We start from the raw sequence: 23646 nt of genomic DNA, 5'->3' as shown, positions 1-23646 counted from the left end.
TTATGGATGGTTAATATCATTTTTACATATAGTTCAGTATTTTCTAGTAATTTTAAATCTTCAAGATTTTAATTATGCTTATGAAGGCCATATTACTAATGTGTTAGTATTTTATCTTTAGTAAAAACATGATCCATCCTCATTTTTGCATTGGATTTCATTTTCCATAGTATACCCAATGTTATAATATATTGTTTTATTCCTTTCTAGCTGATCTTGGCAAATTGTCATTATGTTATGCACATTTTTATGTTATGCTACAATATAACACAACTTTTCCATGTTTCTAATTGCCAATCATCTCTTAATCCAGACCAAGATGCTGATCATCAACAGTACATTTACTCACTTCTTCCTACTCGGCTTCCCAGGCCTGACGCCTGCATATCACGGCATCGTTTCCGCGATACTCCTGGCGGTCTTCTTGGCCATCGCCACGGGGAACATCTTCATTCTGGTACTCATCATGATGGAGCAAAACCTCCACAAACCCACCTATCTCATCTTCTACCACCTGGCCCTCACTGATATGTTCTTTGGAACAGTCACACTCCCCAGAGTCATTTGGAGGTCTGTTTTTCCCATTTGTGTTCTGAAAAAAATAAAAATAACAATTATTTCATTGATTTTTGTCCTACCAAGGTACTGGCTGGACCAATTTCTGGTAGCCTTCCCCGCCTGCTTCGCCCAGATGTACTTTGTCCACTTTCTGGGCGCTACACATTCATTTATCTTGATGCTGATGGCACTGGACCGCTTTGTGGCCATCTGCGACCCGCTACACTACCCAAGATTGGTCACCAACACTGGTGTGACGCTGCTGTGCGCCATCTCCTGGTTGATGCCCGCCTCGTGGATGGTAGCGGTGGTCATGCAGGCGGTGGTGATGCCTTACTGCGACTCTAACGTCATTGGCCAGTGCTACTGCGACTACTTTTCCATTACTAGACTCATCTGTGTCCAGTCTCAGGTAGATTTTACCCAGGGGTGGGCAAACTTTTAGACCCGGGGGCCACATTGACTTTAAAAATGTGACAGATGGGCCCGGTCAGCACAAGATAGGATACAAATAAAAAAGTGCATCCGTTAACAGTACATATTAAATATAAAAAAATGGCTTTTTTTCTTCTTTTGACATGTTCTTAAACTCTTACCAGGTTCTGGTCTTGGCTTTCCCATTAGCCATGTTCAGCCTCCTGTTCCCCCTCTCCTTCATCATCTTCTCCTATTTCGCCATCATCATCATCGTGGCCAAGAAATACGGCGGCGACGGTCGGGGCAAGGCGTTGGCGACTTGTTCACCTCAGATGCTGGTCACGGGGCTCTACTACATGCCGAGGTGCTTCGTGTACATGGCCAACAATCAGGGATTCCACTTTGCCGAGTCAGTGCGTGTGGTGGTCATCATGATGTATAGCTTGCTGCCTGCCGCCGTCAATCCGCTCATTTACTGCTTCAAAATGAAAGAGATCAAGGAGATCCTCAACAAGAAGTTTCATAACAGGAACAGAATACATACATGACCAAAATAGGCTAGCTTCAGAATACATAGTTACTAATACATCCCAACTAATACTGTATTTTCTTTGAAAATGTATGTTAGAGCCTTACAATTCTTGTTTTTTTCCCCAATTGTAGAACATATACAATGCTATTTTTACATTTTTAATGTGTATTGCAATTTTCAAGTTCTCTTTAATGTGTAATATACTACATAAATTTAGATTCGATACACTTTGTAAGAACTATATGGTGTATGTACAGTATAATAAATAATATACAGTACTACTCTGTCTATGCTAATTATTTTTTCTAATAAAAAAAAACTAAGTTAACATTGCCTCCAACAATGTTTTACTTATAACTATCCAAAATGAAAATTTTAAACATTATAATAATAACTCATTGGCTTCCATTGCTCTCCAATACATTTTGACTGGGGAAGAATGGCAGTGAATCATAACACATTGTTGAAATGTTATTGCATGATATTTGAGCTTACTAAAAATAACAATAGACCAAGTGTCATCCAGAAAACAAATGTTTTAAGGGCAGATCCACTGTCTGGCCATAAAAGGTAGTGAGGAACCCCCCCCCCCCCCCCCCCCCCCCCCCCAACAGCTGATAGCAGCTTCTCTCAGCTACTATAAATAGTTAGCAACTTCTAGGCCTTTCTTCTACTGCATTTGAGGACCCATTTTGCGAAAGCCAGCATTTTTAGATCTTTTACAATGAACAAACCCAAAATTGTTAGACCAAAGGAGAGGTAAGAGATGACTTTTCTGTTTCTTTTTGAATCTGACCATGTACATTTTCCTATTTTCCAATAGCCAGCCTGCACATGCCGTCTGGTTTGACAGGAAAAAATATGTCACCGTCAACTTCAGGGTACAGAAACCTAAAGATGTCCAAGTTGATATTCAGACAGACAAAATGATTTTATGGCAAGTTCAGGATTTTCTTTTGTTTTACAATTTATACTGAATTTAAGAAGATTTTATTGCTAACTTGCTTTGTCTTTCCAACAGCTGCAAGAATGACACAGATGATGTCATCTACAATGAATTATACTTCTATGAAAAAGTCCAAATTAATGTCAGTAATTAGCTCTAACTCCTTCTTGAGTAGAAGTATTCTTATATATATTTTTTATTTTCTTATAGGACTCTAGAGAAAGAGTATACGATCGTACTATTAATCTATTGCTGAGGAAAATAAAACCAGATTATGCATGGCCTCGACTTCAGAAGGATCCAGAAAAGGTACACGTAAACACCTATATTATTTTAAAAATTATCAAATTCATGTAAATTTTTACTCGACAATTGCATTAATACATATTTTTTTTTCTTTTGCAGCCCAGTTGGATTGCAGTAGATTTTGATAACTGGAGAGATTGGGAAGATGAAGAAGAGGATGGAAGGGAGGAGTTTGAAAAATATGCAGATGTAAGATGAACTCACTATTTCTATTTCAGTTTACACATTATTTTTTAAAACATTTCCCTTCATCTATCATACCTGTATAGATGATTCAAGATATGTCAACAACTAATAAAGGAGCAACACCAGACATGGGGGATCTAAGTGATGTAAGTCCAATACAGTGTTATAGTACTATGTAATGTCATCAATCATCTGTTAACTACTATATTGTTATTTTTTTCAATAACTACAGTCTGACTGAGGCTTCCATGGTTGTAAAAGCACAACATTCTGCCTCGATTGCTCAGGATAAAGAGAAGAATGTTTCATGTTTGTCATAGTGTTGTGAAAATTTTTACCATTGTTACTCTTTTCCTATGATATTTATTAACCGTTTATATAGTTCTTTAACATGTGCACTGTATCTACATCCATTTGAATAAAAAACTGCAGTTTGTCTATTGATGTCCATAATGTAGTTTTTGTTTGTTTATTTATGATTTTCTTTATATAGATATAGATTTTAAAGGTTATTCTGGTATCCTTGTAATAAGAAATTGGTTACTGAAACAAATACTAACAAAAAAATATACATACACTGGTACCTCGACATACAATTTTATTTTTTCTGTAACTGAGCTCGTATATCGAGGTAACCCTGTATTGCGTTTAAATTTGACCCTCTCACTTTCCGTAGATTAAAACGTCATTTGGTTTAGCTAAAAGCTAGCAACTAGCAAAACACGCTTCTAGATCTGTGCTGTCTTTATGTGTAATAATCAAAAACTGCATTTCTCCCACACAACATAAATAAGATGACTTTCCAATGTCAACGGGATTGTTATATGAAAGAGGTAAGAACATATTTCCTTTGATTTATATGCATAATTAATAAAACAGTTGCCTAAAGTGAAATTATTCACTTTAATGTTAAGTACATTGTTCTATTACAGTGTAATATTAACAGTGTTATGTTAATGGCATGAGGAAGGGACATTTATTGTTTTGCAGTTACACATTTTGTTAATATTTGTTTACTTTTTTCCCCTGACAGTTTCTCACAATTGTAGCATCATGTTGCCCTGGCGAGCTCAAACAGGAAATCAATGGAAAGAAAGAAAGTGTCAAGGGATTTACTGTCAAACTGCAAGACACCATTTTATTCCCTGAAGGAGGTGGCCAGGTACAACAAACACTACATTAAAAAAATCAAAGCCGGCTTTGTCCTTTGTTTACATGCAACGTCTATGCAATCAAAACAAATGGAGGGGGCGTGTCCCATAATATAACTAGTAACACATACCTGTATTTTGATATCTTACCCAACCAGCCAGATGACCACGGACTGATCGCCGACATCCCAGTTCTGAGGGTGACTCGGCAGGGCCAAGATGCCGCACACTTTGTGGGTTCATCCATGGAAGTGGGTCAGGAAGTCCGAGTCCAGGTGAACTGGCAGAGGCGGTTTGATCACATGCAGCAACATTCAGGTGGAGTTCCGATTTTTGGGGCATTTTGTAGCACTTTCAATTTGCCCTGATGAGTGTTTTCTCCCATCTAGGACAACATTTGATCTCGGCATTGGCCGAAAGCATGTTTGGATATGTCACAACATCTTGGTACAGTCAGAAAAAATGTTAATTCTTATTATAATGACAATAAAAGCATTTAATTCACACACCTTGTCTTTGTTTTCAGGGAGTTGGGGCGTCAGAGAAGTAACATTGAACTGGACACCCCGACAGTTAAAGCAGAGCAAATACGGGAACTTGAGGACGCTGTCAATGAGAAGATTAGAGCTCACATCCCAGTCAATGTCAAACTACTTTATGGGGATAGTCCTGAGCTGGAAAAGGTGCACACCTGTAAAAATAAATAAAAAAAACAATAGGATTTTCACGACTATACGGCGCAATGCATTTTAAGGCGCACTGTCAATGAATGACAGATTTTATTTTTTTTTCCATATATAAAGCGCACTGGATTATAAGGCGCCATGTCTATCTTGGAGAAAATTTCAGACTTTTAAGTGCACCTTAGAGTCGTGAAAATACTAAATTGAATTTGTGTACTTTGCAGGTGAGGAGTAGTGAGTTACCCAATGACCACGCATGGCCAATTCGAATTGTTGACATCGAGGGAGTCGACACTAACTTGTGTTGTGGAACGCATGTGTCCAACCTTAGTCACTTACAGGTAACTAAAAAAATAATAAAAATAAAAATCGGTTGTCTTTACTCCCATGGATCTGTATTTTAGGTTATTAAGGTATTGGGGGTGGAGAAAGGAAAGAAAAATAAAACTAACCTGATATTCCTGGTGGGCAATAGAGTGCTGAAATATGCAGAGAAGAGCTATAATACAGAGAGATCTATGGTGGCTCTTCTGAAGTAAGTGGGTACAATACTAATAGTATTTCCCATAATATCAAGAAATGTGCTAAATATGGTTAATATATGTTGAGATTGGTTTAATTTTTCAACAGAACTGGGCCTGATGGGCATGTTGAAGCTGTGGACAGATTGCAGAAGTCAATGAAACTGGTGCAGAAAGTGAGTTTTTAGTCGTTTTTTTGGTAGTTTTGGCAGGTTCAGTTCTCAGTTTTTATTCTCCACAGACTAACTTGAGCTTGCTTCGAGATCTGGCCCTGCTCATTGCTGAAAACTTTAAAAATGATCCAAATCATAGCAATATCTTCAGCTTGCACAAGTAAATGCTACTTTTCACTTAGGTTAGTTTTTACTAAACAACACAAGTATTTCAAACAAATATTTTCTGATCCCTAGGAAAGATGGAGACAGTGAATTCATGAATATTATTGTTAATGAAATAAATACTAAGGTAAGAATGTGAAAACCAATGTTAGCTACTTTTCAGTTCTTCATATTTTTAATGTTTCTCCTCAGGAAACTTTAGTTTTTCTTACTGTAGGAGAAGAAAAGGGACCTGGTATGTTCTTGCTAGCTGGACCTAGTGAGCAAGTGACAGAGATGGGACCACGGTATGAAAAAGAATTTAATGTATACCTCATCATTTGTCTGCTTGTAGTATTTCTGAGATATGACTTGATCTTTTCAGGTTATTGGAGCTTCTTCAAGGGAAAGGAGCAGGAAAAAATGGCCGTTTCCAAGGAAAAGCTAGCAACCTGGCACGTAGAGGCGAAGTGGAAGCTCTATTACGACAATACTGCAATCCTCAAACCTCCAAGGAACAATAACACCAGCTGTTAATTAATTCTTAGTTTATTATTAACAATCATAATACAAAAGGGAGAAGCAATACATTTCAAAGGATGTGTTAAAAATGTTTGGTTTTCTGGTCATTTGATCAACATAATGCATCAATTTTGGTTGATTTTTAATGTATGAGATCATGTTTCTAATTTAAAAATGGAATAAATTGCTGTCTTTTTTTGCATCCCAATTTTTTTTGTCAGTGTTGTGCTTTTAATGTGAAAAATAGAACCAAAACAAGCAATTTGTAGAATCAAATCAGTCATCAATGTTGTTTAAGTTGCTCCCAAATGTTGAAATTGTGCAAAAAAGCAAACCCACCTTACCGTTCACAACCTTTTTATCCCTAAACCAAAAGAAAAGAAAATAAGTGGAAAATATTGGTTGACATTCCTATGACCTTTTCACTTTAACATATCCTTAGTCTTCTTAAATGGATTGATCCTTGAATACTTTATTTTAAGGGCTTCACAATCTTCATTGAGATGTAGTTCTGTAAAAAACAAAAGAAAAACATGTTACAATAGTATCAAATACCATCACTTGATCCGGAAGCTTGGAATTATTATCAATACCGATAATACTTACTGGTAGCGAATACAACAAAATAGCCAAGAAGAGAAAAACAATGGTAAGAATGACGAGTGCAATGAAGAGACACCGGAACCTTCTCCATACAATAAATTTCATCGTCTTGCATGGGTTGGTAAACCAAAAAAATGACGTTTCTGGGCGCCTGGAAGGTGAAACAGAAGCACATTTATCCAAAAACAACTCCAACATTGAATTAAATTGGCATTAAAGAATACAAATATCAACTCGTACTTGGGAGGATCCAATTTTGGGTTCATGTTGGGTTCATCCCTGCCTTTTCCAGCTGGCTTTGCATCCACTTCAGATTCACTGACAATTTCTAAAGTCATTTCTACTTTACCCTAAGAAGGTGAAATATATGCCTAAAGTTACCACATTAAAAGTAAAGGTGTAAGACGTTAAAGTATTGTGAAGTTGTTACCAATCCTCACCCCCAAAGACTTGCATCCATCCCGCTCAATAGAACAAGGCCACCATCCCCTCACTGACTTCTGGGTAAAAAGACACTTGGCAGTTTCAGGCTTGTGTGGCACATCTGTGTCCATGTCGTCCATCATGGACAGTGAACACTTCTCTGGGGTCTTGGCGGGGGGAAGCAAGTTGTTCAAATAGAGCTCCAGAGTTCCTGGTATCAAAAAAATGACGTTATTTGAGCTCCAATGTGAACTGTTGAATCATTTTTAAACCATTTTTTCATTACCAAGATAGTCATCTAATGAGAATTTGTCATTATCCCATATCTGGATGGTTAGTTTGGGGGGGATTCTGAACTCAGTTTTGTCCAGACTCCAAAAGTGCTCCTGTATAATGTTAAATAAATAAATACAAATTTACAAATAAGTAACAATTTTTTAAGTTTTAGCAAAAAGTAGGATGTTTTACCTTCTTGGAAACGAGGCAGAGTTGTTCTGCAGGAAGATAGTCGAATTCAAAGATGTACCTCCAGTTGAAGTTACCGTCTCCATCCAGAGACCTGTAGTGGACATCTGTCCTCTGTTTGTCTTCTTCCATTCCTGGCATCCAACTGCAACATATTAATAGCATGTTAGAAATATATTTGGATTTTTAAAAAGACTTTAGGTCTGTACCCTTTGACGTAAATATCACTCATGTTCTCTCCGGTGACACTCCTCTCGTCTAAAGTCACATCTGTCGTGTTCCAAATGACGACTCGCAAAAAATGCCTTTAAAAAAAAGATGATTAGCGCTAATGATACCTTTGACTTTTGTCAAATAAGGTTGATTTAGTTCTAACTCACTTCTTTGCCTTTCGTGGCGTGATGTCAAAGGGCGGGCCGGGAGCGCCCATACTTTTGGGGAAAACGTCCACCCACATCTGAAGTCTTCCCTGTAGTAACACCGTAAGAAATGCTTAATGAAAGATAGATAGGACGTGAGTAGGAGAGTCGGGATCGACCTGGGATAGATTGGGCTGAAAGCTGCTGTATAGCGTCCTGGTCTCCACATGCTCGGGAACTAATTCCTGTGTTCGCAGGATGTGCAGACATAATCGTTCGCTGGTTGGGCCTAGATGTTCATGAATCTGCTGTTTGGCCTCTAAAAAAAAGACGAAACAAGTCATGTCATTAGATATATGCAGTTTTCCTTTTTTTTTTAACTATATTCGCTAGGGATGCCCAATCACATATTTTGTCATGTGCCTGATACATTTTTGCATTATACTAATGTCACCAGTTAAAATGGGTTGGACTTTACTAAACATCAATGTCAGTTAATGAGTTAAAACCGTAAAATTCAATACCAAAATCGTATTTTTTGTTGTTTAAATGCCAAAATGACCTGATTTACAATTAATGACATCCCTACTTTAAATCTGGATATACTAAAAAAGCATTCTACTAACCAAACTGAGCCAAAGTATATTGTTTTCCATTAAAGGTAAGCGAATTGCCATTGTCTTCAGTCCTGGGTTTTGAATAGCCTTTAAGACGGGCCAGGTTGTCCAAGAGTTCGGAGGGTTTGAGTTGGTCTCGCCATTGGTTAATTCCAGAACTAGCAGTCAAAACAACAAAATAGTCAATATAAAAATATTAATATCGTAAGTACATAAAAGTATGAGCTGAGCTCATTTGCCTCACGTGCAGTAAGTTTGCGGCAGGCCACAGTAGGAGTTGTAACGGGACAAGAATCGGTTTTCCAGGTCGATCACGGTCTCTCCGACCTTCTCGTCGCGACTCAGCAGGTCATAGTCGTACACAGATATTTTTAAGTCCTTGTCTTGAGGCAGGAAACAGCTCAGCTCAAACATCCTACAAATAAAACCAGTTCAATCTAGTGCAAAGCACATGTTATGTTTTGAATGTTTACTCAGCTACCTTCCAAACACAGGATTGGTTGTATTGGGAAGGTAGTGGTCTCTGTCATCCAATGAGTTTTTGCCAAGGGATATCTTCATGTAGGGATCACACTGAAAGAATAGGAAGAGTATTTAAGCATTTTTTAGGTACAAAAAGAGGGAAAATAGGATTTTATTGTCCTCACTCTGCCATTATTGTCTTTAGGTTGCAGGTCAATGGCTCGCACTACATAAATCCTGACCAGACATTCTTGAGGTACGCTATCTGGTAGTTCTCGGAATTGTCTTGGAGGAGCGCTGACCCCTGGGTCATCTGGCAGGGGGTACACTTTAAACGAACCCTGAAATGTTTTTGGACACATTTTAAGCACAACTGAGCAGGAAAGAGTAGAATATTGAATTTGTTTATGTCCAAATACCTTAAACTCCCCGACTACACTCGGGTCTTTGTCACCATCGTCGTTTTTGCCTCGTTGTAGTTTAAAAGTACTGCAGAAGTCTGTCAACCCTTTGAATTCTACAACATCTTCTAGTTCACAGTCATAAACCTGAGAAAACAAATAAGCTTAAGGATAAAGTCTTGTAATAAGGTCTTCTTAAATAAAACCATAATATGACAAATACTACTTCTTACTTTGAGTGTATCATATCCTTTCTTGAGGTACGGGCCACATCTTTCATGCTCTCCCAAAGAAACGTAGAATTTACTCCACCAATCTACCATTTGTTTTTCCTGGAAAATGGATGCCAAATGTATTATTATCATTTCATTCTCAGGTAAATAAATATCAAACAAGTAGTGACTCACCTTTTCTACACGCTGCAGACACATCACCCATTGGAAAGTAAAAAAAAAAAAAAAAATGAGAGAGAAAGATGCATAAATATGATTAGAAAGACTTGTTTTTTTCAGTTTTTCCAATTTTGCCACTAGAGGAGGCTACCACATCACTTAAGTATCACAGCACTGAATTTTTAAGGACAAAAACTAAAAGCCAATGGTCACAATTACTCTTATCCAGATAAAAATAGTCATTAGTTCAGTGCTCATTAGATGACATTAATAAATGAATAAAATATGTATCATCCTTGGCATAAATTAATAGTCTTGTTAGTCTCCAGCTTTGTGAAAATGCGGCAACAATAATGTCAACCATACATACTAAGTAGGAGGTAGTGGGAGTCATTTTGTTGACAGCAGCTGACATGCTGCACATGAACTGAAAGCCAGAGTGACACCATTTGTCAAATTTGACACCAATTGCCAAATTATGACTTGTTAGTACAAATACAAAAAAATATTCTTGATCAAGTGTTAGTATTTACCTCTGTTTCCAATCGTGTCGATTCTTCCATGTTGATGGAGATGTGTCTGGAAATTGACGCCGCCATGAGGCCCACTGCAAAATTACAATATGGGAATAATGCTTTAGGATGGGTTTACAGCCATTTAAAGTATTTGGGATTGGTTTTAGTGAGTTTAAGTGGTATCTTGTTCTGTTATGGTCAGAAATTGTCAGTTTATTTGATTTTGGATTCTTACTTTTGGTAGCCATAGCTCCCTCAGCTGTGATGACGTATGGATCGCAGCGGAATCGCTCCAAAGAGGTGATGGTGCACTGACCCACTACCGGTTTCCTGCCGAATGGACGGTGGTCAATCACCTTCAGGACAATTGGGGGTGCGTACATCTCATCCTTTGGTAGAGGCTAAAGTGTTGACAGGGAGAGATAAAAAGTTGGCTGTTTTGTGACTATGTTAACTAATGTTCCATTTCAAAACAATGTCTACTTTACCACTTTGATGAAGAGGACCGAGCTAGGGAAGTTGGGGCTCTTTTTCATGTTCCTGATGACGGCAGACTCCACCCTCTGTCCGCCACACTCCACCACCAGGCTGGGCGAGGACACAGTTGCCAGTTGATAGGGCTTCATGTTCCTCAGACCCCAAACTAGAATCTAAAAAAGGCAATAATTTAAAAGAGCAGATCAAAAATGGTTGCCGACAACCAGGCAGGTGAGATGTTACCTCCACCGCGGTGAGCTGTACAACAGGTCGGATGCCTTGTGGAACCATGAAGAGGTTCTCTGCCCTCTTTGGGGGGGCCAGAGGAAGATCCGAGTCTCCCGACTGTAGAAATAAAGCAGGATTATAATATGGGTTTTTATAATATGGGCTTAAAACATTGCCTGGATACTCTTATTTAGCAGACCTTATCTTTGAGGATGAGTTCAGCAGCAACCAGTGCCTCCCCTTCTACACGACCCCGTTGCATGATGGGATGCCAAAGCAGTTTGGGTGTCTGGTCCATGCTGGCGTTCATCTTCACCAGTGGAATGCAAATACAGCGACCGAGCAGCTCGTCTTTGCCCTGGACAGTAAAAGTTGTTTCCTCATAAAAATGGATTTACTACATTTCTCCGGTGCTCGGATGTTTGGTCGCCGGACGTTTGGGTGCCGGACGTTTGGTCGCCAGTCAAATGGTGACAGAGAGTTTACTGTTGAAACCAGCTCTCAAAATCATATTCTTGAGAGAGTGTAATATTTAAGTACTGTTTTATATCTAAGTAGAGTATAATATCCAAGTAGAGTATAATATCCAAGTAGTGTTTAATATCCAAGTACTGCTTAATATCCAAGTACAGCTTAATATCCAAGTACTGTTTAATATCCAAGTACTGTTTAATAGCCAAGTACTGTTTAATAGCCAAGTACTGTTTAATAGCCAAGTACTGTTTAATAGCCAAGTACTGTTTAATAGCCAAGTACTGTTTAATAACCAAGTACTGTTTAATAACCAAGTACTGTTTAATATCCAAGTACTGTTTAATATCCAAGTACTGTTTAATAACCAAGTACTGTTTAATATCCAAGTACCGTTTAATATCCAAGTACTGTTGAAAACAGTACATATTTAGATATTAAACTCGCTCTCATGAATATAAGAGCTGGTTTAAACAGTAAACTCTCTGTCACCATTTGACCGGCAACCAAAAGTCCAGTCACTCATTTCTACTACTTTCCAGTATTACCTACCACTTGGTCGTGGTCATAGAACTCGACGACGACATCCGGGGGATTTTGCGCGAGAGCTTGTGGGTCCCCGTGAATTTCCACATGGGGAAAAATCAGGGTTTGGTCCCAGGTTGGGTTTAACGTCGCACGCAGTTTCTCTGTAGTCTTGCTTAGGTGTAAGAAGGAGACGTGGGCGTAGGGATCTGTTCACCAAACACACAAAACAAAACAATTATTTTTATTTTGGCCAAAATAATCAAAAATATCCTGTACAATTAACATACCCGAAAAACTGTCTTTGTCCATAGACGACATATTTCGTGCTTGGTAGACATAAACACGCAGGTGATACATACATGACCCTGAATGGGGCGGAAAGAACACCATGATGAGAGAAGAAATGGTCTCTATTTATATCAACATTCATTTTAGTCATTACTCACTGTCAAAAGAGCAGGACACAGTGGGTGTGTTAGCACCAAACATCTTGGTGACGTCATCCTTGGAGCTTTTCTCTTTCTCCTCCGTATCAACACCCTGTTGTTAAGTAAACCAACATGGTGCTTAAAGAGGGAAGTGGCACTGTTAAAACTAAAAGCAAAAGTCAATATTTAACAGAGGAACTGCTTCAGGATTTAAAAATCCCATCCTCCTTCATATTAAAAGTTCAAATTCACAATAAAACTGATTTTTACAAGTGTGCCCTCCAGTTTGAAGATGGCCGATGCTCCCAAACGATCTTCTGGCGCCATTTTTCTCCTCCACCTCCTCCGACGAAAGGTATCCGACGAACGTTCCTTCCTGTGGAACTTCCACCCAATTAGGGATGAGAATTCCCAACCCTCTGGATCTCCTTGGTCGCGCTTCTGTGTACAAAATTTAAAAAATTTAAGACCTCAAATAAATAAATCAGGATATCGTCGCTAAGCTACCATACCTCCACAGCAGCGCTAACGGGGAGTGCGGCTCTTTTGCGAGGTCGAACCAAACGTCTTCTACGATGGACGTGGTACACCTTCTCTGCTGGCACCCAAGACCGAGGTTTGTCCTCTGGGGGAATAGTCAATCCATATTCCCATCCTGTGGAAAACATATTTCCCATGATTATACCATCAGGACCAAGGCTTTTTACCCTGACCTAAAAACTATTGAGCATTAATACTGGTTCTGAAAAAGGTAATAACATTTTTTTTAAAAAATGAGCTTAAATAAATCTTAATTGAAGGGAAATATACACACATACAAATTTTCCTACATTTATCAGGACTCTAAACTTTCGGTATCACGACACACGGTCCCTTCTGTGTAATAATTTCTGGGTGAAGTAACATAAAAAGTCTGAAATTATTACTTATTTGGGTCTTTTGCCAGGAAACCCACCTTATGAGTACTACTACTTACTACCAATTTCGTCATACGCAAAATTATAGGCTTTTTTCGAGTCAATGATGATGATAAAGCCTATGTCCGATTATTATTATTATTATTACTACTTTTACAACCTACTAATTAATGGCAGTTTACCTTGATCATCCACAGCTCTGTTGTCATCTACCGTCCACTCATCCTCCCAGACCCAACCAGGAGGACAATCAAACTCTGTTGGATTTCGGTTCTTCTCGCCATTCTGTGCATGGAATATAGGACAAAAAATTTAAACCTTCCAGTACATAATGCATGTATAAATGATTTTCTCACCACATCTGTGAAGGACTCAGATGCAGCTTTCCAATCTCCACCAGGGAAGCGTGTCTCATTTTGGAAAACCTCATCCATGAATTCAGTGTGTCCTGCATCCGCTTCTGTTAAGAGACTAACCAAAAACGTACAATAAGGTTCATAAAAGTAGGATATAACATAAATGTTAAAGCTCAAGGAGCAACATTTTTCATGTGGTGAAGGAGATTTGGATGCAGACACTGATTTAAAAATGTTAAGTACAATGATAGAATATAGAATGTAAAGGATGAAGTACTCCATCAGCTTGTGAAGTATTTTTTCAGTGCAAAACTGTGAGGCTTGAAATGGTTGTAAAACTAAGCCCTAGAGTTTTGAAAAGTGCCACTACCCCTTTGAGACCTCTGGTATTTTCTCAATAAATCACCATCAGATGCGAGGAATGTGAGGAACTGACTCATTTCCTGACCGAAAATGAACTATGTAGATAAGCCTCCATAATAAACACTGAAAAATTCTCAGGAAAGGCCTATAATGCTGAAAGAATTTAGACGAGTAGCCTAGATTTTGACTCACGCTTTCTCCGGGTCAATAAACCAGTCTGATTCCCACTCCCATCCTCTGGGGGGCATAAAGTACTCCTTTTTCAGTTTGAGGTTGCCTGTTACGTCCGAGAATTTATGGCGCCCCACCAATCCTGTGGTTCCCCACTTTCCAAACATACTGGCTTGGTTCTCATACTGCAAAAGCAAAAGCACGCTTGAGTTTAACAATGAAAACAATTGAAAACCAACAATGACCTTTCCATATCTGTGTACCAAGCTTTGACATTTATCCGAGTCAACTCACCAGCTCTGCAAACACACTGAAGGTTCCCTCGGAGAAGGAGTTGAACTTCTTTTCGTGCGCCGATAAACCCAGCCACATGTTGACTCGGATTTGAACAGGTACCTTCAAGCCTTTGTTCTTATCCATTGGGGACTGAACACAATAGACACTTAGATTTGGTCAAGCTTTTCAAAAAAAACAAACTGTTACCCATACCTTTAAAAAGAGAGTGCGTGTCTTGCCACAGTGTTTCCCACAAGCCTGCTCACTAAAGGTGGAATAGAGAATTTGGTGAGCCGGTATGCGACTGTACGCCACCCTTCTTTCGCCACGGAGCATCCAGATGATGACGTCGGGCATGCTGTTCTGTGGCTGGAAGTACATGAAGCATTGTATGGTAAAGAACAAGAACAGTCCATTAAAAGGCATTAATTTTGGGAATTAGACAGTTTACCTCTTCGGCAAGCATAGCCAGTTTGTCTGCCCACGACTCAATGTCGGCCATGGTCTCGGGGATGTCTTGGGCGTCCTGTCTCATGCGTCTAGCAGCCTGGAATATGTTCTTCAAGCCACTGTCTCGGAGATTCTTGAGCTGTATGTCCAGGGATGTCAAATTGGAACGGCCTTCCAGCTCGGGTGTTTGGAAACTGAAGAAAGAAACAATCAGGGACTAAATATTTACTACAAAATGTACGCTGGGCAGATATTCATTTAGTCTACTATGGCATGGATTCTTCTACCACTTACTTTTCTAGGTCTTCAATGAGTTGACTTAGCAACTTTACCCAGATGGCAGATAGTTCCTTATCAGGTGATTTAGCTGAGACAGCCGTTTTAAAGAGTTCCAGGTTAGATTTCTAGAATTTTCCAAAAAAATTAAATCAGTTTTTGTGTCTTACTAGCAATGAAACATGATTTTTTTTCTTCCACAATAGAAGAGAGTATTACCAATCGATGAAGGATGTACATGAGGATATTAACCGTGTCCATACGGTGGCTTATGTCCTCCCAGAATGATGTGACCACAACCACAGGCTTGGTCGCCGCCCATGGTAGGTAATAATAGTGATTACCTTGAAGTATAATATACAGTTCATACATATACTCCAGTAATTTTGTCAATAACCATTCAGATGAGATCAATTACCATCAAAGACGGCACAGCTATACTGTGTAGTGGAGGCCAATGGTTTGCAGGTGGTGTCAAGTTTGTTACCATAGTTACCAATGCTGACCTCGAACTGGATTGGTTCTCCTGGTTCTTGGATCATGGAGGCACTGTGGAAGACTGCACAGAGACAATACTTCCTTCTCCTCTGGTACTTCTAAAGTAAAAGAACATCCAAAAGAGAAAAAGTTACTCAGACTTTGAGGATTTCAGATAAAGCAGTGTATTATTTTTAATCACTTTATACCTGCACAACCAAGACGTCATCCGTGTGGATGTTGTCTACAGCTTTGTCTACTTTTCCCTCCAACTTGGTGGAAATCTCGACCAGAATTCTCCCTCTGTAGGCTACTCCTTCACCCTTATTAGGAAAACCAAGTCAGATTATTATGCTCAAAAGGGAGTATTTTTAAACTCTTACCTTTCCCAAATTCAGATCTTCGTACGGATCGGGCAGTCCGGTGAACTCTCTGGGGCTACCGTAGAGGTTGATGTAGCAAGGACCAAAAACGGGCAGGAAACCAACTTCGGATTCTCCTGTTGCAGCTTCAAGTAGATGGGAACAAAACTTAAAATTATATTAATTTTTTAAGAGATAAAAGCTTCTATGTTAGTATGCGGGAAGCTCCTTATCAGGTAGTAGCGATTGAGGACACAAAAGCAAGACTAGAACATGATTCCAGGAAAGAAATCATGCAATTAGGGGACGTCAAAAAACAAATAAATGAATAAATACGAAAAAAATGGCTCAGAATTCAACATAAAAAATAAGATTTGTAGTGATCCCCCTTTTATTGCATGGGATATTCACCCTTTTAATCATATATATATATATCCCTATGGAGTGTCATATGATTAGCAAATCTACTTTTTACAATGTAGTTGAATTTTATGTTATTATATTTATACACAATAAAGAGGAAGATCACTAAATTTAACAATTTTTGGATGCAGATTAGCACACATGCAAAGCAGCAAATGAGTACACAAGTGAACCTTCAAATGATGACAGTTCCACATTTCCTGCATGTTCCTCTATTGAGAAAAATAAAGGCATCATTTAGAAGTAACACAATGCTTTCAACCTGTTTTTGGCTTTAACATGTGAAATCAAAGTTTCCAACTTTTGCTGTCAAATGAATGATTAATTAAACCTACCTTCAATTTCTCCCCCAGAGGAGGCAATTTTAGCCAGGTTGAGGTATGTGGTACCAACAGCATCATTCCCAGTCACGCGATCCCTGTACTCACACATAACTCACATTGATTAACACACAGCTCAGTGCACACATTCATGTGGCAAAATAAACTGCTAAGTATTCTGGCTTTGTGCTTTCTATTATTGAACTGTTCCAGATACAATGTTCCCTCTAATCTGCACACAATTGTGCACTACTCTCGTCTTCTTTGCGCAGCAGCAATCATATGGCGCGTAGTAAATAAAATCCAATTTTTTTTTTTTAGAGGGAACATCGGTTGCAAGTCAAAACTCCACATTTTTATCTCTGGCATAGTCAATTTGGTTTCTATAGAAATGACTTGATAAGGTCACAATCTGGGCAACAGCAAAGTGTTCTGGGCAGCTTTCAACAGCATAATCAGTCAACGGGTTTTATTTTTAAAGACTTCCTCTTGTACTTATTTCCCTCCTGCTTTCCTGGACTGGCTTTATCAGATTCATTGTGATGAAAATGAGCAGGAAGACCGTGCCAACTGGAGTTTATTATTGTAATGGAATGGAAGGGAGGGGTCAACCCAGTTTGACTCATAGTGATGAGCACATATAAAAAAAATTTAATGCTGAAAAGAGTGTGCAGCGTAAGATTATTTTTAACTTACCAATCAAAGACTGTAAGTTTGACACGCTCACACATGGAAGGAAACTGCAGGAAAAAAAAGAGAACTTAAACATTTGTAGCCTTTTGTTATGTACAATAAACTCTGCTAAAAATTTAATGATTTACCTTAACTTGGAGATTTAACACTTGGTTCCATTCTGGGTTGGCGTTTTTTTCAATGATCTCAGTGCAGAGCTGAAATGGACAAGAGTATTGATAAATATCAGTACATTTTATAGTTTTTAGCACTATACTTTTGAGAGGAATGACTAAAAACCTTTTTGCCAGCAAAACGAGCTTCTATGAAAGGATCCACTAGGTTTTTCTTGTTTTTATTTCCACCAAAAGCGCCCTTAAGTGATTGGATGAATGCATCGTCCACTGAAAAAGAGAATTAATGTGAATTTTATGGATTAAATTGGATAATTTAAAAGTGGGGTCTTACTTTGCGGGATGTCTTCTGCCCGGAATATTTTCAATGACAACGTTGCCCTTCGCAACGTGACGCCGGCTGGAAGCAGTAAGTTGCTTTCGATGTCATCTTGGTCATCATTAGAGTCTCTTTTCTCGGACTGTGTGAAGATGGGGAAGAAGTAGTTGGATTACACAAAGAAGAAGAGTACCAGAAATGGTGAGGAGGATCCGTTTCTTACCGGCTGCTCATCGCCGATTCCCATCACAAAAAGACTGACTTTTAGATAACCTTTTGCTCCTGAACTGCAATCATCAGGGTCATTCAGGAGCAGCCATTTCCTCATGACACAGTGTCCTAAAAGATAATTAAAAAGAACCTAAATAACAGTTAAAAAGCCCAACTCTTAAGAAGAGGATGAATTTCTGATTGACAGCCCTGAAAGTATTATTTTGTAAAGAATACAGCATGGATTAAATTCATTTTTATACTTTGAAATAAAACAAAAATTACATGCAAGTAGATGGAAAATAGTGATTTGTTGCATGCTTACCCGCTTCATCATACACATAGCCAACATCAAGCTGGGTAAAAAGACGTAAAAATAATCAGATTACTGCAATTCAGAGTACAAATGAATAATAGTACTTAATATAAATACAAAAATACTACCTTAAATTCTCCCATTAGACTGTCAGCCCTCAGAGAGTATGAATCATAAACCTTCATGATACATAAAAAACTCATTAAATAATTACCTCCCACATAAGGAGTATAGAGGATTGGTTCATTTAGACGTACTTACCCGAAAACTGATGTTTTGTTCAAATAGTTCGGACGGAAGCATGTGGACGTTATAGAAAAACATCTGTGAAAAAGCAAAATGAGGAAAGTTACATATGTTGAAGGTCAGAAAAAGATGGAAGTTCTCGTCACCTCGTCAAAGAAGGGGTTATTTCCCCGCCTAATCCTCGTCCGGTGAGTCTCTCCACACACTTGGACTTTAACCACCGGTTTGATGTTGTTGCCTGGCAACTGACGGGCCTCGATCAGACGGATGCGAATCTGAAATAAGTGTGAGCAAGTTTGAAAAAAGAAGCCAGAAACCTAAATCCATCCCATAGTTTGCTTACCTGGAAGTCTTGAGCTTTATTGACCAGGCGGTGTCGACTGTGCGAGCGAACGATTCGTCTTCGAATGCTTGCCGACGGAGCTGAAGCGGAGGCTGGATTAGTCCCGGGACCGCCCCAGACCCCGTCGGGCTCCATCTCATCACCTGGCTCTCCTCCACCTTAACGGACATGGGTTTTATCTATTTGGGTTTTGTCATTAGTTGGTCGGACATTTGGTCGCCAGTCTTAGAAAGTTTACTGTTGAAAGCAGCTCTCAAAATTATATTCATGAGAGAGTGTAATATCTAAGAACTATTTAATATGTAAGTACTGTTAAATATCTAAGTACTGTTAAATATCTAAGTACTGTTAAATATCTAAGTACTGTTAAATATCTAAGTACTGTTAAATATCTAAGTACTGTTAAATATCTAAGTACTGTTTAATATCTAAGTACTGTTTAATATCTAAGTACTGTTTAATATCTAAGTACTGTTTAATATCTAAGTACTGTTTAATATCTAAGTACTGTTTAATATCTAAGTACTGTTTAATATCCAAGTACTGTTTAATATCCAAGTACTGTTTAATATCCAAGTACTGTTTGATATCCAAGTGCTGTTTAATATCCAAGTGCTGTTTAATATCCAAGTACTGTTTCATATCCAAGTACTATTTAATATCCAAGTACTATTTAATATCCAAGTACTGTTTAATATCCAAGTACTGTTTAATATCCAACTACTGTCTAATATCCAAGTACTGTCTAATATCCAAGTACTGTCTAATATCCAAGTACTGTCTAATATCCAAGTACTGTCTAATATCCAAGTACTGTCTAATATCCAAGTACTGTCTAATATTCAAGTACTGTCTAATATCCAAGTACTGTCTAATATCCAAGTACTGTTTTCATATCCAAGTACTGTTTTCATATCCAAGTACTGTTTTCATATCCAAGTACTGTTTTCATTACCAAGTTCTGTTTAATATCCAAGTACTGTTGAAAACAGTAGATATTTAGATATTAAACTCTCTCATGAATATAATTTTGAGAGCTGGTTTCAACAGTAAACTCTCTGTTACCATTTGACCGGTGACCAAACGTCCGGTCACGCGTCATCACGTCAAGTTGTAAAACATACCGGGATCTGCAGTGGAATCACCACCATGAGATTCATCTGTATTCGGGTTTGCTTTGAGTGGAGGATCATAGCCAATGGTGAGATTAACCGTTGCCTGCCAGGGAATAATCAAGATTATTATATGTTCTGGACATGTTTCATTAACATTGCAAAATGTACTTACACCAATGTTGTGGCCATCCTCATCCACCAGAGGCACATTTTTGGACAGTAGTGACCGAAGTTGACCGGTAGAAAGATCTTTAAGCGGAATTCTTGTGGAACCGATGAATCTGCAAGAAAAGGATATCTTTAGATCCCCATGACGCGGTTGAACTGATTTCCAGTGCAAAGTAAATTTAGTCCCAATAGTCATATATTGTGTGATGAGAGGAGGCAGGATATGCACAAAAGGGGAAGATGGAAGTCCCCACCAAAGGCTAACAAGCAACGCCTGCTGTGGTAAACAAACAAAACATTCAGGTCATTTTAGATATGATATTTTGATATATTTTTTAATAAATGGATTAAAGGCCCTGAATATTCAGTTTTTTATAGATCTAAAACAATGTTTATTTTAGTTTTTTTATATATTTTTTTATTATATTATATATTATTATTATTATTATTATTATTATTATTATTATTATTATTATTATTATTATTATTATTGTTATATTTTTAGATTTTACAAAAAGATTTTTGAACTAAAAACTGAAAAAATGGATTAATTAATGACAAGTATTTCTTTAAAGGGGAAAAAACAGGAAATTTAATATACATCTATACTCTACATTTTAATTTGATCCTAAAACACAAAGTCGGCACTCATGATTGACTTTCCTGGGCCACACAAAATGATACAGCGGGCCAGATTTGGCCCTCGGGCCGCCACTTTGACACTAAATAGTCCTCAACTATGTTTTATTAGTATGAATGGAAAAGGAATCTGCTGATGTGATGATGGGATCACGACAGTGTTGCCTCTTATTAGGAAAATCTAATCAGTCCAAAGGCTATTACCGATTGGTGCATCCTTCCCCCTCTCGGGTTGCTACAACAATGTAGAACAGGCCCACAAAAAAAAGTCTGGAAAACTACTCAAGCAAAAAAGGGGGGGGGGAGAAAAGCCCTGTGCTATGACACCATACATCTTTGGGGAGTGTGTCAGACCAGCTAGTGGAAAACTTTGCTCAACGTGGACTGCTGGAGACCACCATTTGGGAAAAGCTCCTCCCCCAGTTATGACAGTCATAAGGGGCGAAACGTAAGTCTTAAATAGAGAAACTAGAAGAAATAAAACTTTTCATAAAGTCAAGAATTGCACGGCAGTAATTAGTAAGCCAGAGGAAACATTCTTTGTGGCTGCTTTCAATTAGTGCCATATGTGAGTCTCCATTTTTAAAAGTTCTTTTTGCAGTGCCTAACATGATCAAACAGTGTTGCGAGAACAGGATTGGACAAGAATTCTGCCTCATTCTTCATGACGGAGAGTATAAACAGCCGTCTATTGTTGCCCAATAGGGATTTGTCGTCCCACACGACTCGGCAAGTCTCGACGTGAGGGGGTAGAAACGGACAATATTTTCAGGCTTGTCATTTTAAGGCTTTGTGGGCCTTAAGGGCATTGAATTTAAGAGACTATACTAAAGTGTATCGCTAAGGGAGGTCCAAAGATAGAGATGAAAGCTCTTAAAGGTGGTACTTACTTATCTTTTCCAAAGGTCTCAGAGTCTTTTACTATTACGTCAATGTGGGAGTTGGGTTCCAGTGGGGAGCCTTTCAGGTTAAACTCAAGGAGCTGTAAGATAAGAAGAAGGATGTGTCAGCTGTTGAAAATAAATAAAACACTTAAGGATTTTGGGATCTGTCTAGACATGGAAATAATGAAAGTTAGCACTGTACAAAAAAAATTGAAAAGTTCATGCCACATTGACTTAATAAATGAGACAGATGGGCGGAGTCAGCATAAGATACGATACATATAAAAAAGTGCATCTGTTAACAGTACATATGAAACAAAACAGAAAAAAGGACTAAAGTTTTAACATACTCATCACTCAGAATTAGAGTAAAAAGTATAAAGTACAAAGTAGAGTAAAAAGGAATGTGTTAAGAAATATTAAAATGTCATTTAAAAAAAGATAGAGGGGTTATAATTATCAGCACAATTGTATTAGGTAGTCGGATTAAGTGGATTTAAAATATGTTATATTGCATTGACCAAAACAATTGAATCCAAAGGTAGCCTTGATTGACATTTAACATAAGGCAGACACTGGAATCTGATTGGATGATCAATACAATCTAACATTGACATATGCACATCAATTTTGGACATTTACCTCATTCCATACTGGATTCAGCTCGTTATCAACAACATTTGTTTTTTTCTTCTCATCTGAAAGCAAAAACATAAAAAAAATTAAATAAAGACTACAATATAGCAGCAGTATTGTTTTGAGAAATATGTTTTTCAGTCTATATTAAAGCATGCTTTAGTTGTTGCCTTATAAGGAATTATAACATTAGGAAGAGGAAGATTAACAGCCACACCTGCAAGGGTATAGGTGACTTCTGAGTGAACAGAATTTGCTGTGATTGGAGACATTTTGACCCAACTACTTGTTTATTTTACAACTTGACTGCTTTTTCAGTCCAATAACACATTCTTTTATTCCCAACTGTCACCCAACTGGGAACATTGGGACATGTAAGCCTAATTTACTGGGTCTAGTTCTCAAATAAAGTATACTACATCCCAAAACCATACAACTAATACTCTTAAATCATGCTGTACATTTATTTTTAATTATTTTAATTGTAAATAACTTATTTTAAAGAAAAATATGAAAAACTTACCTCTAAATAAGACTGTTGTGATTGGATCCGGAGTTCCAATCGTCTTTTTTGGCAGGTCAGCAGCTGATTCTACCAAAACCCGCAACATGATGATCAAGTTTAGTGGAATTAATATGAAAAACAGTTGTGGGTGAGTGAAATAGTTAAATCCAAAGGGAAATGGTAAACCGTGGCATCCTCACAAGCGCGTAAGGGATACCGAGAGAATGAAAAAAAGAAAAATAGACAAAAGTTTCCTCCCAAGTGTAATGTTGGAAGTAGAAATGAGGGCGGACCACGGGCGGGTAATTATACTGAGTGAGGACAGACTGTGGGCAGCTGCTGCCATCCTGTGAGGACCTGACATAAAAGCTACATTACAACTGCCAAAAATAGGCACATTTTGAATGAATAGTTTGTTTTCAAAAAGTCACTTTTTGTATCAAAACACATAAAAACTTCAGTTCACTATTTTTTTTCATTTGATAGTCGCCAAATACTTTTATTTTGTCTCTCTCTAGTGGCTGTGCACATACATGCTGTGGATTATAAACCAAATTCCA

At 38.1% G+C, this 23646-nt stretch overlaps 4 protein-coding genes across 5 annotated transcripts; 3 read left to right on the top strand and 1 right to left on the bottom strand.

Moving 5' to 3' along the window:
- The first annotated feature begins 319 nt into the window (after positions 1-319).
- Positions 320-1523, top strand: LOC144211984 (olfactory receptor 52N5-like). Its single transcript, XM_077739562.1, has 3 exons — positions 320-570; positions 643-970; positions 1158-1523. The coding sequence occupies exons 1-3, from the start codon at positions 320-322 to the stop codon at positions 1521-1523; spliced, it is 945 nt and encodes a 314-aa protein (XP_077595688.1).
- A 597-nt stretch (positions 1524-2120) lies between these two features.
- ptges3l (prostaglandin E synthase 3 like) lies at positions 2121-3381 on the top strand. The gene is made up of 7 exons (XM_077738478.1): positions 2121-2266; positions 2331-2444; positions 2529-2595; positions 2664-2762; positions 2859-2948; positions 3029-3091; positions 3178-3381. The coding sequence occupies exons 1-7, from the start codon at positions 2232-2234 to the stop codon at positions 3184-3186; spliced, it is 477 nt and encodes a 158-aa protein (XP_077594604.1). The 5' UTR covers positions 2121-2231; the 3' UTR covers positions 3187-3381.
- A 234-nt stretch (positions 3382-3615) lies between these two features.
- aarsd1 (alanyl-tRNA synthetase domain containing 1) lies at positions 3616-6347 on the top strand. Of its 2 annotated transcripts, none has more exons than XM_077738476.1 (12): positions 3616-3778; positions 3979-4107; positions 4255-4414; positions 4486-4543; positions 4623-4779; positions 5004-5120; positions 5184-5314; positions 5410-5476; positions 5542-5633; positions 5711-5765; positions 5831-5925; positions 6003-6347. In XM_077738476.1, the coding sequence occupies exons 1-12, from the start codon at positions 3740-3742 to the stop codon at positions 6139-6141; spliced, it is 1239 nt and encodes a 412-aa protein (XP_077594602.1). In that variant the 5' UTR covers positions 3616-3739; the 3' UTR covers positions 6142-6347. The 2 variants fall into 2 exon arrangements, with proteins under 2 accessions (XP_077594602.1, XP_077594603.1); XM_077738477.1 differs by having other exon boundaries at positions 5856-5925; positions 6003-6152.
- On the bottom strand, positions 6149-23279 carry LOC144211327 (myoferlin-like). Its single transcript, XM_077738479.1, has 54 exons — positions 23105-23279; positions 22588-22643; positions 21952-22043; positions 20427-20535; positions 20264-20357; positions 19140-19297; positions 18943-19071; positions 18812-18874; positions 18679-18729; positions 18560-18590; positions 18248-18363; positions 18040-18166; positions 17872-17975; positions 17721-17789; positions 17596-17639; positions 16915-16997; positions 16178-16302; positions 16004-16117; positions 15736-15913; positions 15537-15661; positions 15336-15445; positions 15043-15235; positions 14805-14960; positions 14610-14741; positions 14337-14500; positions 13782-13896; positions 13608-13710; positions 13021-13163; positions 12779-12949; positions 12527-12620; positions 12368-12445; positions 12105-12286; positions 11281-11439; positions 11097-11198; positions 10865-11026; positions 10612-10777; positions 10395-10468; positions 10232-10288; positions 9877-9888; positions 9703-9801; positions 9488-9616; positions 9254-9409; positions 9088-9179; positions 8851-9021; positions 8616-8764; positions 8169-8308; positions 8011-8099; positions 7840-7935; positions 7634-7775; positions 7452-7551; positions 7183-7376; positions 6983-7092; positions 6746-6893; positions 6149-6650 (listed from the first exon to the last, which is right to left on the bottom strand). The coding sequence occupies exons 1-54, from the start codon at positions 23190-23192 to the stop codon at positions 6612-6614; spliced, it is 6183 nt and encodes a 2060-aa protein (XP_077594605.1). The 5' UTR covers positions 23193-23279; the 3' UTR covers positions 6149-6611.
- Positions 23280-23646: the final 367 nt, after the last annotated feature.

This window comes from Stigmatopora nigra, chromosome 18 (assembly GCF_051989575.1).
Source record: "Stigmatopora nigra isolate UIUO_SnigA chromosome 18, RoL_Snig_1.1, whole genome shotgun sequence".
NCBI classification, from domain to species: domain Eukaryota; kingdom Metazoa; phylum Chordata; class Actinopteri; order Syngnathiformes; family Syngnathidae; genus Stigmatopora; species Stigmatopora nigra.
The sequence above is the reverse complement of the archived record's forward strand: the minus strand, read 5'-3'. Positions and strand labels throughout refer to the sequence as shown.